Here is a 13,256-nt window from a genome sequence, read left to right on the forward strand (position 1 = left end):
TCAATTTGTTTCCAAGATTTTTGCTGTAATGCCCATGCAAATTCCAGAGTCCTAATCTTAAGGCCCCCGGCATTTGAAACAAATTTAAGCAAAAAATTCTACGTTTTAAATTCTATAGAAAAAAAAAAAAGTATATATATATCAATAAGTAAATAATTTACTAAACCTGACCCTGCACCAACTGTGCTATGACCTGCAGATACATGGCTACTGGCTACACGTAGCCAAGTAGCCAACCCATCCCCCCCCCCCCCCTCCCCTCATTGATTATAATCATGGCTACATGGCTACATCTATACAGAGTCAAGATTAACGCTTCATAATCAAAACCCTATTCAAAATAAAATAAAAATATTTGAAATAGGAATGACCCACAATGCACCTCGGTCTTGGAATGCACTCTCACTATGCAGTATTCAGTATTCCACCTTTCTTGAAATAGCTGTATAAAACCATTGAAAGAAAATTTTGCTTGGTATTTTTATTTAAGGAGGTAGTGACAATGACATTTTGCTGTTAAGGCAACAAGAGTCCTCATGAAGAACAACTGACACGAAGTGAAGAAGCCCAAGGGGGAGGGGGTAAGGCAAAACCAGCTGCTTCAGCTTCTGCCTGTGAAAAAAGAGAAAAGAAATGCCTAGATTAGTGCAGATTGCCTTGACCGTCTGGCTTCTTTTAGATTATACACTCAATTGTAAAATCATTGTTGGTTCAAAACACAGAACATAGAAGCTAAGACCGAAATGGTACATGGGAAGTATGTTAATTAGATGTATCTAGTGTTACCACAGGGAACCCGGCCATATTTTGATTGCTTCTTTTAGAAAATTAACTTAACTATTTATGGGTTTCCTGTGGTTTATGATCGCTTCCCTGTCTGTGCTGTAATCCGATCCGCGATGAAAATCGATAGGCGATTAAATTCAAATCAATGGCCGTTGGTGTTTTGCTTGTTATGGGTTGCCTGTGGTGTGTAACGCACTTTTTAGTAAGTCTGACAATAAACATGAAGGCTTAAATACATAAGAGGATTATTGTCTTTTTCAAGCATAACTTTCGGTCTCAGCTCCTATGTTTCATGTTAGTTTTGACCCGGACAATGTTTTTGCAATTGAGAAACTGAGAAAACACTGGCACACTTTATAACCTAATTGATTGCCACTATTATTAGTTAACCCAACGTAAAGCCAAACCACTTATACAAGTCAATCCATAATCCTTTATCCCTCACCTCCTAAAAACACACTCGCGCACATACACATTCAAAGTTTACATCTATGTACACGTACAGGTATAGTGCAGTTTTCGTATGAATGTGAAAAGCTCAGTGCCGTAAGCGTGACGTGCCGTGACCGTGATATTTTCTAGAATTTTAATTGGCTGATTTTTTTTCACGCGCAATATGATTGGTCTAAAAAAGCCGTGATCTTGGCGTGACCGTGTCCGCGCCGTGATTTAGTAAATTCTCGTGCAATGTGATTGGTCTGGCGTATCTCTTGCTGTGTCACGAACGTGCTCGTGCTGTGAGCTTTTCACAGTCATACGAAAACTGCACTAAAGCTGCGACCTGCCTCATGTGATAGACACATACGCTCAGTTACCTGTATTTCAAAGGGTTTTTCCAGGATACGCAATAGTTTTTGAACCTGAAAAGCAAGAACAGAATATTGAATTTGTGTTGCTCAAAATGGGAGCATTGTCTATTGCATAGTATGATCTAACCTCGCTGTAGTCTCCTTTGTCTGCCTTGTCGATGGCTGACTGTGCCATCCAGTTACGAAATACGTAACGTGGATTGACAGCTACAATAAACAGAAAAAAAATACATAGCTTAGGCTCAGGTCAAACGTCGGACTTCGCATGAGCCGAAACATTGAACGCTGGGACACTCGAACGCTGGTTCACAATGTACTTTTTAACACTGACCTCATTGCTGTACCCTGATGGGCGGGCATCAAGAAACAGTAGTCTTCATAAATCATTTGTTACTTTTTACATTTGTTACAACATTTGCCTGACATAATATGTAACCCTTAGAATGTCCAATTTTTATGACCAAAGGAAACTAGGGCTGAGTGGCTGGTCCGTACCTATTTTTGCACCACATCCCACCCCTGTTCGTTTATAAAAAGATATTTACATTGCATTCTCTGAATTCGCTTTTCATCTGTGTCATCAGCAAAATTTCTGCGAGAATAAGGGGACAGAAAACTATTCATTAATTCGATAGGTAGATAGATAGGTTGGTAGTTAGGTAGGTAGGTGGGTAGGTGGGTAGGTAGGTTAGGTAGGTGGGTGGGTGGGTGGGTAGGTAAGTAGGTAGGTAGGTGGGTGGGTGGGTGGGTAGGTAAGTAGGTAGGTAGGTGGGTAGGTGGGTGGGTGGGTGGGTAGGTAGGTAGGTAGGTAGGTGGGTAGGTGGGTAAGTAGGTGGGTAGTTCGGTAGGTGGGTAGGTGGGTAGGTAGGTAGGTGGGTAGGTGGGTGGGTGGGTAGGTGGGTAGGCGGGTGGGTGGGTGGGTGGGTAGGTAAGTAGGTAGGTAGGTGGGTGGGTGGGTGGGTAGGTAAGTAGGTAGGTAGGTGGGTAGGTGGGTGGGTGGGTGGGTGGGTGGGTAGGTAGGTAGGTAGGTGGGTAGGTGGGTAGGTAGGTAAGTAGGTAGGTAGGTGGGTAGTTCGGTAGGTGGGTAGGTGGGTAGGTAGGTAGGTGGGTAGGTGGGTGGGTGGGTGGGTAGGTGGGTAGGCGTGGGTAGGTAGGTACGTCGGTAGATGGGTAGGTAGGTAAGTAGGTGGGTAGTTCGGTAGGTGGGTGGGTGGGAGGGTGGGTAAGTGGGTAGGTAGGTAGGTAGGTAGATAGGTAGGTAGGTAGGTTTGTAGGTGGATGGGTGGGTGTGTAGGTAGATAGGTAGATTTTGCATTTCAGTGCATTGTGGGATGTTTAAGGGTACGAAATACTGTAGACACCATCTTTGAAATGTGTCCCCAAAAAACAGTGCCACAATGCACTGCAATACCAACTCGACCCAGTTTTCCCCTCAACCTCGGAATGGCTAATAGACAAACATCAATAGGAAGAACAAACGAAATGGACATGAAATCGACCAACATGAAAAGTGGTCAAACGATACATAAAAACTTTCAAGTTCCAACATACGAACCTGTCCAAGCGTTCGCGATAACGTTGAAGCCAGTCAAACCAGTTTGGGTGCTTTGCGAGGCGCCTTAGTGCCCATGCCTCCTCGGGTAGGTTATTGCGTTCTATTTGCTGTGTTGTGAGGTTACTGAGCTCTCTAAAGGTCATCGTGTAGTCTGCATGAGTTACTTCCATCATCTAATGAAAACCAACAACAACAGTCATATTGTTGAAAGCCGCTTACGATAGAGGCTTTGCACCATCACGTGATGGCAGCCATGACAGAAAGCACAACAATAGAGTTATTTTCTCCCGGGCCTGCTGTCATGGCTGCCATCACGTAATGATGCAATGGTAACCCTATGAGTAGGAAACAATCATACGGTATGACATGCCGTAACATTGAAATGGCTTTCCATTGCCTTCTAGTAAGTCATCCAATCACTGCGTGTAGATAGTGTAGTTTTGTGTATGACTGTGAAAAGCTCAGTGCCGTAAGCGTGACTTGCCGTGACCGTGATGCTTTCTAGAATTTGAATGGCTGATTTTTAAACGCGCAATATGATTGGTCTTGCATTGCCGTGACCTTGGCGTGACCGTGTCCGCGCCGTGTTTATGCCGTGTTCCGGGTATTTGATTGGATGGAGAGTATATTCTCGTGCGATGTGATTGGTCTGGCGTATCCCTTGCTGTGTCACGACCGTGTTCGTGCCGTGAACTTTTCACGGTCATACGAAAACTGCTCTAAGGTCACGGTAAGATACGGTACAGGTACAGTACAGCTACGAATATGCCGTATCGCTTTCCACGCAAACCAAAAACCGTGACGCTGTTGCGAGGCAAGTCGCAGAGAAAATTGCTCCGAGTAATCGCGCCTTTAAGGAAAGCCTACAAATCATCACTCTTTCCTCTTAAGTCAAACTTATTGGTGAATGGAGTGTGAGAGATAAAAAGTAGCGGTGCACAGACTATAAGTTGATGATGATGATGATGATTATGACGACGATGATGATGACGATGATGATAATGATGATGACAATGATGATGACTGTCCATCCTAATTTACCCAAAGTAGAGACTTGACCAACATATCATCATTCTTTATCTTTCCTTGCAAGCCAAGCTTTTTCCTAAATGCATCATTAAACCTAAAGCAAGTAAAACATTTGTCATCATTTATAAAAATCTGTTAGGCTTTCCGCCCACCATTGAGTGGTATAGTGTTAAGTCCTATTATTTGAAAAAAGAATTTAAAACTGGAGTATAAACTGACTGACCTATTATTGAAAACCTCTGCATATCCTTGGAGAATCTTGCGGCCTCTATGAAGTAAAGAGAACACATATATTACTCCATTCGACTAAACTAAAGTCGAATTTGCCATTCTCTGTCCTTATTTTCATTTTCCCTTTCAACTTAGTAAGTAATAAAAATCCAACGTCTCAGGGAGAAAAAAGCTTTACCTTTTCACATCTAGAAGGGGTGACATCGCATCTAGTAATTTTTCTAGATTGTAGAACCCTATACTTGGCTGATTACGAAAACTGTAGCGCCCTTCGTCGTCAGATGAGTTCGGGATAAAATCTAGAAAATGAATAAAATAGTCGTAACATCTCATAGTTCCCATGTATCTTTGCCTTTAAGATTTGTTGGCCATTCTAGCGAAGGTACTTTTTTCAGTGGGGGAGGGTTTGGGCTTCAGAGGGAAGAGTTATTAGTAATAATTTCTACTTTTTTATTTTTGAAGGTTAATAGGATAGTCATGTGTTTTTTTACTGAGTGAAAGGGGAGAACTATAACCATTTTTTAAAAGTTTACTACGAAACCCACAGCCCTCCCCCATAAGAGTTTTCCGCGATCAGTGCGTACCAAACATGAAAACAGTGGTAAAAGGTATGATATATACCTAGTACAAATACCTGAGTTGTAGTCATCTAGGAATCCAAACGGTCCATAATCAATCGTAATGGACAGTAAGCTAAAGTTATCCGTATTACACACACCTGTCCATGGGAAGATAAAACAAAGAGTAGGTTAGCAAGAGAGCAAGCAATGTGAGTGTTGTCATGGTGATGCATTACCATGAGCAAAGCCAACTGACTGCCACTTTACAATCATCTCTGCTGTCATGGTAACCACCTTGGAATACAATTTCTGGGAGGAAAAAGAAATTATAGATAGTTATTGGAATTATGAAAAATGTACATGTCTGTCATTTGTCTCTCTTGGGAATGTTTGCAGAAAACAGACCTTGAAATAGGGGACAGATCATTTTTTAGCTGGGAGGGGGACTGGCGGAATTGAGGGGAGGTCAACCGAAAAATGTAGGCTCCAAAGTGGGTGGGGGGGAGGGGGCAGGCAAAAAAAGGCCTTGATGAAAGGGTGCTGAGTCCAGGAATCCAACCTGAGGACCCAGAAGTGAGAAGGGGAGTGCACTACCATTAAACCACCCTTGATTCTTCCATACCTCCTGTCTATCTCCCTTCCTCCCACCCTTGATTCTTCCATAACTCCTGTCTCTCTCCCTTCCTTCCACCCTTGATTCTTCCATACCTCCTGTCTCTCTCCCTTCCTCCAACCCTTGATTCTTCCATACCTCCTGCCTCTCTCCCTTCCTCCCACCCTTGATTCTTCCATACCTCCTGTCTGTCTCCCTTCCTCCCACCCTTGATTCTTCCATGCCTCCTGTCTATCTCCCTTCCTCCCACCCTTGATTCTTCCATGCCTCCTGTCTCTCTCCCCTCCTCCCACCCTTGATTCTTCCATACCTCCTGTCTCTCTCCCTTCCTCCCACCCTTGATTCTTCCATACCTCCTGTCTCTCTCCCTTCCTCCAACCCTTGATTCTTCCATACCTCCTGTCTCTCTTCCTTCCTCCCACCCTTGATTCTTCAATACCTCCTGTCTTTTTCCCTTCCTTCCTCGACTCCCATGCTAATCAAAGTTCACTAGATTACTGCCCGGCCATGGCCAGTTGATAATATGCTATTCAAGTGTGATACTCACAAGATACTTGTCTTCATCTTCACCTTGGATGTCAGGAAAGTGATGGTCAATTACGAAGTCTACAACCTTCCTGATGATAGTGTTAAGGGAAATAGTAAGTGAAGTACACACAATTATTACTCGGGCTACCTGTGGTAGGCCGATTCTAGTTTTAGGTTTTCTATCTATCTATCGTTGTAGTCGAGAATCTGCCATGAAAACGAGGCAAATATGAAAACGAGGTAGAATTGAAATCACATGACCACAGAGTCGATTGCCATGTGTAATGAACCCAAATCAACTGAAATGTAACTCAAATGGGACTCAAACGTACTCAAAAGAACAAACTAAGTTTTTAGCAAGCAGGGACTTAATTAATTGAGAACTATTCTGAAGATAAGAGACATGGAGAATATATCCCGAACAACATAGACACCATTTTGGAATCTTTCAAGACACCATTTGATGTATTTTCATAGTCAAGGAGCCTCGGACTTGTATCAATAACAACGAGGTTAAGTTTTTTATGAAATAAATTGTTTTTGTTTACAATGTTGAAGAGTTTCTTCAAACAGTCTATTGTTTGTTGAACTCGTTGACTCAGTAGCGAGTCTGTTGGTCGTTATCTTGTATATGGTTCTGGTGGTACATTTTGTGAATATCTATCTTTAGCTCTGTGCGCAGGCCTGAGCTATTTTGAGGCCCAGTCACTTCCAATCCATTTCAGTCACAACCCATCCATTCCAGTCACATCCAAATAACATCCAATTTATCTTAATAGCATCTTAATGAAGAAAAATTAGTTGTACAAATCTGTTACAATCCACAGAATCACCTATAGACACATGATGTATACAGTCCTTTGAAAAAACTTTGCTGCTGACTGGCTTCACAGGACTTTAACCAGTGCCACAATCCAAAACATAAAAATTATTTTTGCATGTTTTTGCACAATGTTGGAATAGAATCAATAGCTATTTATAATAAAATAAAAATCACAAGATAAAAGCTGCAAATTCGGCGTTAAAAAACGTCTACGTTCCGTACGATCCAGCCAACCGAAGTCCAGTCCATTCCATCTATGTACGGTTCCGGATTTTCCAAAATTAAAAAACACTTAAAATTTGGGTATTTAGAAGAGGAAAACAAGTTTTAGAAGTTGGACATGTTTTTGCTATATATTAAGATTATCCATTGCTTTTCAAAAGGTGAAAATTCAAAACTTTTTTTTGTGATTCAAGTTCCAGTCAAAGTCATTTTCTACTCATCTATCCATTTATTTATTCTAACATTTATTGATCCGTCTATTCATTCACTATCCATTCATTCAACCATTTTCCCACCCTTTCATTTATTCATTTATATTTTTCCTTTTTTTTTTTTTTTTTTTTGATCATAATTTAATGGTAATTTTTTACCTCAATAAATCTGTTTCTTCATGTCTGGTGAGAATTTCCAGAGACCCAATCCTAAACCATGACTTGGCAAGACGAAGCACTACAGCAGCTAAAATTTAGCATGGGCACAGAAAAAAACACAAAAACATCAGAATTTGAAGGAAATAATTTTAAAATACCTGATGATAAAAACTCATTGCCTCTAAAAAAAGGACCCACTCAGGTGATTTACATTTGAAACACTTTGGATTTTTTCATTATATTGTCAACTCTCTGAATGTTCTATAATTGATCAAGATATGTGGTATATTTGTGAATGGAGCCTGTTGCTGACACCATCTGCAAACACACAGCCTCTTTTGCAAACTGGAATAAATTCTTTTTTTCTCTAGCTGTATATGAAAAAACAGCTTTTTCTGCCTATAGTTCTTGCTGCTCTCCACACCTACTTTTTCTTTTTGGCAGTTCCTAAGTCCTGTATTACTGAAAGGAGCACAGACCCATTTCCTTCCCCCTCACACACACACACTCTCTCTATAATCACCAGAAGAATAAAGAAACATTTTATGTACCTTTTTCTTGTTTGGGATGTCCATCATAGAACATGTCCCTCCAGACTGGATCTTTGCTTACAGCTATGCTGAATTTCAAAGGACATATTTTTAGTTTTATTATATAGTTTGGGTGTATTTTCCCATTTGTCTTGAGAAAAAGTATACACTGTTTGATTTGAATCTATATTCTGTTCTCTTTTCATGTGCAACTGTTAAACAAAGTAATGATACTCTAGGGAATGACACGTGGTTTGAATGAAAAAACATAATCTCCAAGTCACTACATATATCTATGAAGCTGGACCTGCGAAGTTTAATGTCTTATTTACCGACTTGCATTTCAATGACTGTCAATGTAAGGACAGCAATAAAAAATATACATAATGAGGGAGATTTAAGATTTAAGAATTGGAGGTTTCAAGTCCATGTCCAGTCCATTTGTATTTATGAAGCTGTTAAACATGTACTTTACACTGTATCTATCTTTAATCCTTCCTGGTATCAGCTTTTTAGCTTTTAAGTTACTACCTCACTGAAATGAGCATAATATATATGTGCATGCTGAGCATTGCCCATTCCTTTAATGTTGCCTTTGAAAGGTTGATCAATGCTTAGTCACAAACTGTAACATTGTCGCTACTAACATAACATTACCTGGCAGCTCTGCTGGTTGGAATACCAAGATGATGCATGGCTTCACTAGCAAGAAATTCCCTGATTGATGACCTTAGTACTGCCCTACCATCACCATGTCTGTAAGAAAAACAATGTTACTCTCATATAAGGGTAGTGTTGACTGGGAGAAAAAAATCATGAAATAGATGAATAAATGCTACCATATCATGTGAAATTTCAACTTACCTTGAATATGGTGTTTTTCCTGACCCTTTAAGCTGTAATTCCCACCTCTCACCTTTGCTATGAAATAAGATTACAAATATTGAATTAGATTACTGCACTTCTAGAAAATAAAAAGACCTGTGCAAGAAGACCAATAAAATATACATATAAATATCTATGGAACTATTATTATCAACAAAAATGAGTTTAATCTAACCTGTTGACATAATCCCCTAGAAGAACAGCTCTTCCATCTCCTAACTGACCAGACCACTCACCAAACTAAAAGAAAGACAATTTAAAACGTAATTTAACTTTGGCAGTTTTTGATATTCTGAGAACTCAGAAGTTGAAGTGAAATTGTTTCTTTACTGCTGCCAGTCAAGAACATGAAAAGTATCGACTGATTATCTTTGATTAACAGCAGCAAAAAAAACAAAAAATTTCAGTGTGCATTTTGCAACTACCAAGTTCACAGATTATTGAAAATCAGAGTACCGTAAATGTGGTACACATTATTCAATTCAAGACTTCACCGTTATATATTCACCACTTTCCATACGATGTTTCACTTGTGAAACACAAAGCAGTCAATTGAGGCTGCATGATTCTAATTTGAATAATCATTTCAAGCAGGCTTTTTGAATGCTTTGTGCGTGACCAGTGAACCAATTCTTCATTTGCACGTTACGTCATCGCAGCCATGTTGGTACCATTTAACAAAAAAATTCTCATTAGCATCTATTGTTAACGGTACCACAATGGCCGCCATGTTTTTGTCTTTTAACTCTCTTGGGAATGCTTGCAACCCATCAACGAATGGAAAATGGTAAAGGAGTTTCAGGATAGGTTGCTACTTTAGGTAGCTATTTTAGGTAGCAAGTGGTTCCTTAAATTGTTTATTATAATTCTCAAAATCGTAACAATTAATCTGCAAATCAGAGGGCACAAATAAAGTTCTATTCTATTCTATTCTACAGCCTCCCTGTAAACATAGATTAACACATCTAATATGATATTAGTACCTGGTGTCCACCATAGCGATGAGCAAGAGGAACTGAATGATTAATCAGTCTATTACCAGACACAAAGTCCAAAAACGTATCAGACTGTCCGACAGAATTGAAGTCAATGTCCAAAATATTTTCAAAAACATCCTGGGAGATTGCAACAATACTAGGTCTTGTCCTTAAAGAAGTCGGATCAACAAATGAAAACACTGCCCTTCTAACTTGCCTTACGTAGTTTCGTGTCTCTAATTCAATTGGAAAAGATTCTAAAAGTAAATTTGTTTCGTGAAATTCCCAGCTTTCAAAGTTTACAAGTTTTCTTTCCAAGCAGATGGTTTTGTTTCTAAAGTGCTCTAGAATTGTCTTACTATTTTTACAAGATTTAGGTAAATGCTGTCTACCGTTAGCGAAGGCTGTGTTTAAAGTACAAATAAGATTCAACAAGAAAAGCGTTCCTATTTTTCTAGGCCTATTTTTTGTTCGCGTGGTTTTTTTCGAAGCTCTTTCGTCCGCCATCTTTACATAGCAACCAGGCCTTCACATCTTTACCCAGGAACCCCATTAATAAAAACATCTTTTGATGGCTGTAAATACAGAAAGAAAAAAACAGGCAAATCTTTTAGTGCATGTCACCAGAGTTAGAGGTCAAATATTTTCAGACTTATTCATTAGCAATATTTTGACAGGGCAGTCCAATTCAGCTTATTCTGGTTTAAATGGAGGCCTGTAAAACGTCAAAAGACGCTAAAATATATAGTTAAAACTTATCTTCGAAATTGATGCTTTGTTTATAGCAAAGAATCTTTGTTAATAACGGCTCTTTATTTTTTACCCGAAATTGATTTTTCATTGCACATTCAAATTTTAGCTCGCGGCTTTTTGGTCAGTGCTTATTAACTTCCCTATTTTATTTCATTCCTAATTTCTAATTTTTATTCATTATTATTTATTAAAAAACACTTCACTTCCTTCATTGACGAGCTTTTGACAAGCACATTACCTAGCCTTTTTCATCTTTTCACTTTATAGCAATGCAATTAAAGTCCCCTTTCCTCCCTCTCTTCTCATTACTTCTCCCTTAACTCGGGTGACACATTACCACATTCAGTTACCACCTTGCTGAAGACTCGAGTTAGATATTTTCCACTTAGGTGTGAAAAAACGAAGAGTAAAAACACTCTTGAGATCAAGAAAAAACGAATTAAGTGGTCCAATTACGAGAAGTTTGGCAGCTTCATTCCAGAGTGTCCTTATGATTTCAAAAGTGGAAAGGCTCCAAGATGGTCTCACTTCAAGAAAAAACACTCAACGTTGTAACTAGAAGTCTATAGTTCTAATGAGCTACAATAGAACATTGTCAATTTACCCCAATTTTTCAGAAAGGTGTAGCGTATAAGACCTTTAACTGCCCCTTATCACACGTCGTGTAAAGGGTTGATTGATGCTCGCGTCCTGCTGGTAATGGCCTTTTGATGTGGACTTCAAAGGCCCGAAAGCACTTAAGCAACCGGTTATTGGGTTATATAGATGGGCAATGAGCCACATAGGACGATAGTTTGGACCTTACTCTGATGGTTTCGCAGCTGGAAAACACTATCTGACTATTGTTTGCTATTACATGCAGTTCATCTTAAAGATTGCTATAAAAGCTCTTTGTGATAAATAGATTAGAACTTCACTCGCATTAATACATACATACGTACCTACATAGGCCTCTCCACTATTAGCGAGGTCTTATCTAACAGTTAGCCACTCACAAAACTAGACAAATGTTTTAAACAATGAACAAAAATGAAGACAAAAGGTCTAATTTTATCATACTTGCTTTAATAGATAATGTTTTGAGTGAAAAAGGCTTTTAGATATAAATTCAACTAAATCGACAAGAATTGATTTTCGTTTCAATCAACGACAGAGTCAAAAGATTAGTCCCAGCAAGGTTAACATTTTAAGAAAATGTTAATTTAGAAACTGTTAAAAATATATAATTGAAAACCATTTTAGTGAAATTTGAATATAAATTAAACAAACACCTTAAATTTTTTATTTATTAAAGTGAAAATATTTTCCCGCCAAAACTAATATCGATTAACTTGACGACATGACATCACGCTACAAAGCTGCCAAAAAAAATGTTCAATTCTTTCATTTAAAATAGAAATGATTAATTTTCGGTTTCGGTATTTTTTAAAGATACTAGTGATTCAAGGTAATAAAACTTTCGCATATCAGGACTGACTGACTTAACACCTGCATTTTATTAGAAGCCTTCCTTCCAAAACAGCACTAAACAGTAAAAAAAAAATTTTTTTTTAATTTTTTTTTTACTAAACAGTAAAATGGTTCCTGGTTTCTAACTAGCCAATGTAGTTAAGGTTATCTTTTCATTATTTTTAGGAATCTTGACGACATCGAAAGGATATTTGTGGAATAGTCACTTTTAGTTCATTGATCGATGTTATTGAATGAGCCATGACGTGCAGCTTAAGTGCCCACAGTCAAAATAACATTACGGGACCCCTTATTTTTATATGACTGAGTCAAACAACCTGGTTAAAACGATCAAAGACTGACGTACACGATGTCAATGATGTCAACAGATATGCGTACTTAAACACATCGATATACTAGAAATACGAAGGGGAAAAAGAAACTTATTTATTTGTTTCGTCATTATATAGATGAATAATAAGATAGATTTGTGTCATAAACAGATGTTAGAAGCTGGTAGGGATAGGCAGGTTGTTGGGAGGATAGACAAAGGGGTCAATCGGCGAAAGAAGCTATTAAAAGGAAGGTGACTGAATGGGGAAAAAATGAAAGAAAAAATGAAAGAAATGGATGAAGAAAGAAAAGGAAATGTGGAAGACGAGAAAAAAGAAGGGGAAAAGGAAGAATGAAATCACAAATAAAGAAGGAAGGAAACAAAGAAAAACTGAAGGAAAAAAGAAATGGATGGAGAGAAGAAAAGAAAGAGAAGAAGAAAGGTGGTAAAAAGAAAAAAAGAAGAAACGAAAGAAAGAAATAGGGAAAGGGAGGAAACGAAAAGCGAAGAGGTTTTTTGAAGCTTTCATTGAAAGAAAGAAAGAAAGAAAGAAAGAAAGAAAGAAAGAAAGAAATAAAAACGGTTCAAAAACCTTCTGCTTTTAGTGACTATGATGTATCTGTAGCTGCAAACAAGGAGTATTTAACTACCCTGTGAACTACTGTGCAATGCGTTGGTGTAAAATAAACACTGACGCGCGAGAGAGGAAGTACGTAAGTTTGTTCACCGTTAATAATAACAAACAAGTAAAACTGAAAACTAACCGATAGCAGACTAATGATTGTTTTTTCTTTGAAAGAT

General features: G+C 38.6%; 1 protein-coding gene across 1 annotated transcript; it reads right to left on the reverse strand.

The window, feature by feature from the left end:
* Positions 1 to 466: 466 nt before the first annotated feature.
* On the reverse strand, positions 467 to 10,426 carry LOC116292152 (uncharacterized). Its single transcript, XM_031699416.1, has 17 exons — positions 9,926 to 10,426; positions 9,118 to 9,182; positions 8,922 to 8,978; positions 8,715 to 8,813; positions 8,079 to 8,146; positions 7,528 to 7,615; positions 6,131 to 6,200; positions 5,207 to 5,279; positions 5,045 to 5,128; positions 4,589 to 4,709; positions 4,403 to 4,447; positions 4,192 to 4,273; positions 3,151 to 3,323; positions 2,141 to 2,187; positions 1,723 to 1,802; positions 1,602 to 1,646; positions 467 to 612 (listed from the first exon to the last, which is right to left on the reverse strand). Exons 1-17 carry the CDS (start codon positions 10,424 to 10,426, stop codon positions 535 to 537), a joined length of 1,776 nt encoding a protein of 591 aa, XP_031555276.1. The 3' UTR covers positions 467 to 534.
* Positions 10,427 to 13,256: the final 2,830 nt, after the last annotated feature.

Source organism: Actinia tenebrosa, unplaced genomic scaffold (assembly GCF_029948245.1).
Source record: "Actinia tenebrosa isolate PJP-AT-01 unplaced genomic scaffold, QUT_ActTen_1.0 PGA_scaffold13__45_contigs__length_12533684, whole genome shotgun sequence".
Taxonomy (NCBI): domain Eukaryota; kingdom Metazoa; phylum Cnidaria; class Anthozoa; order Actiniaria; family Actiniidae; genus Actinia; species Actinia tenebrosa.

What these genes read in the sequence shown, in the direction of transcription:
- LOC116292152 (XM_031699416.1), bottom strand. Translation starts at nt 10,426, where the DNA reads ATGGCGGACGAAAGAGCTTCGAAAAAAACCACGCGAACAAAAAATAGG. An exon ending in CCAACCAGCAGAGCTGCCAG is followed by an intron (nt 8,147 to 8,714) that starts GTAATGTTATGT and finishes TTTGAAATTCAG; the next exon opens with CATAGCTGTAAGCAAAGATC. An exon ending in ACAAAGGAGACTACAGCGAG is followed by an intron (nt 1,647 to 1,722) that starts GTTAGATCATAC and finishes CTTGCTTTTCAG; the next exon opens with GTTCAAAAACTATTGCGTAT.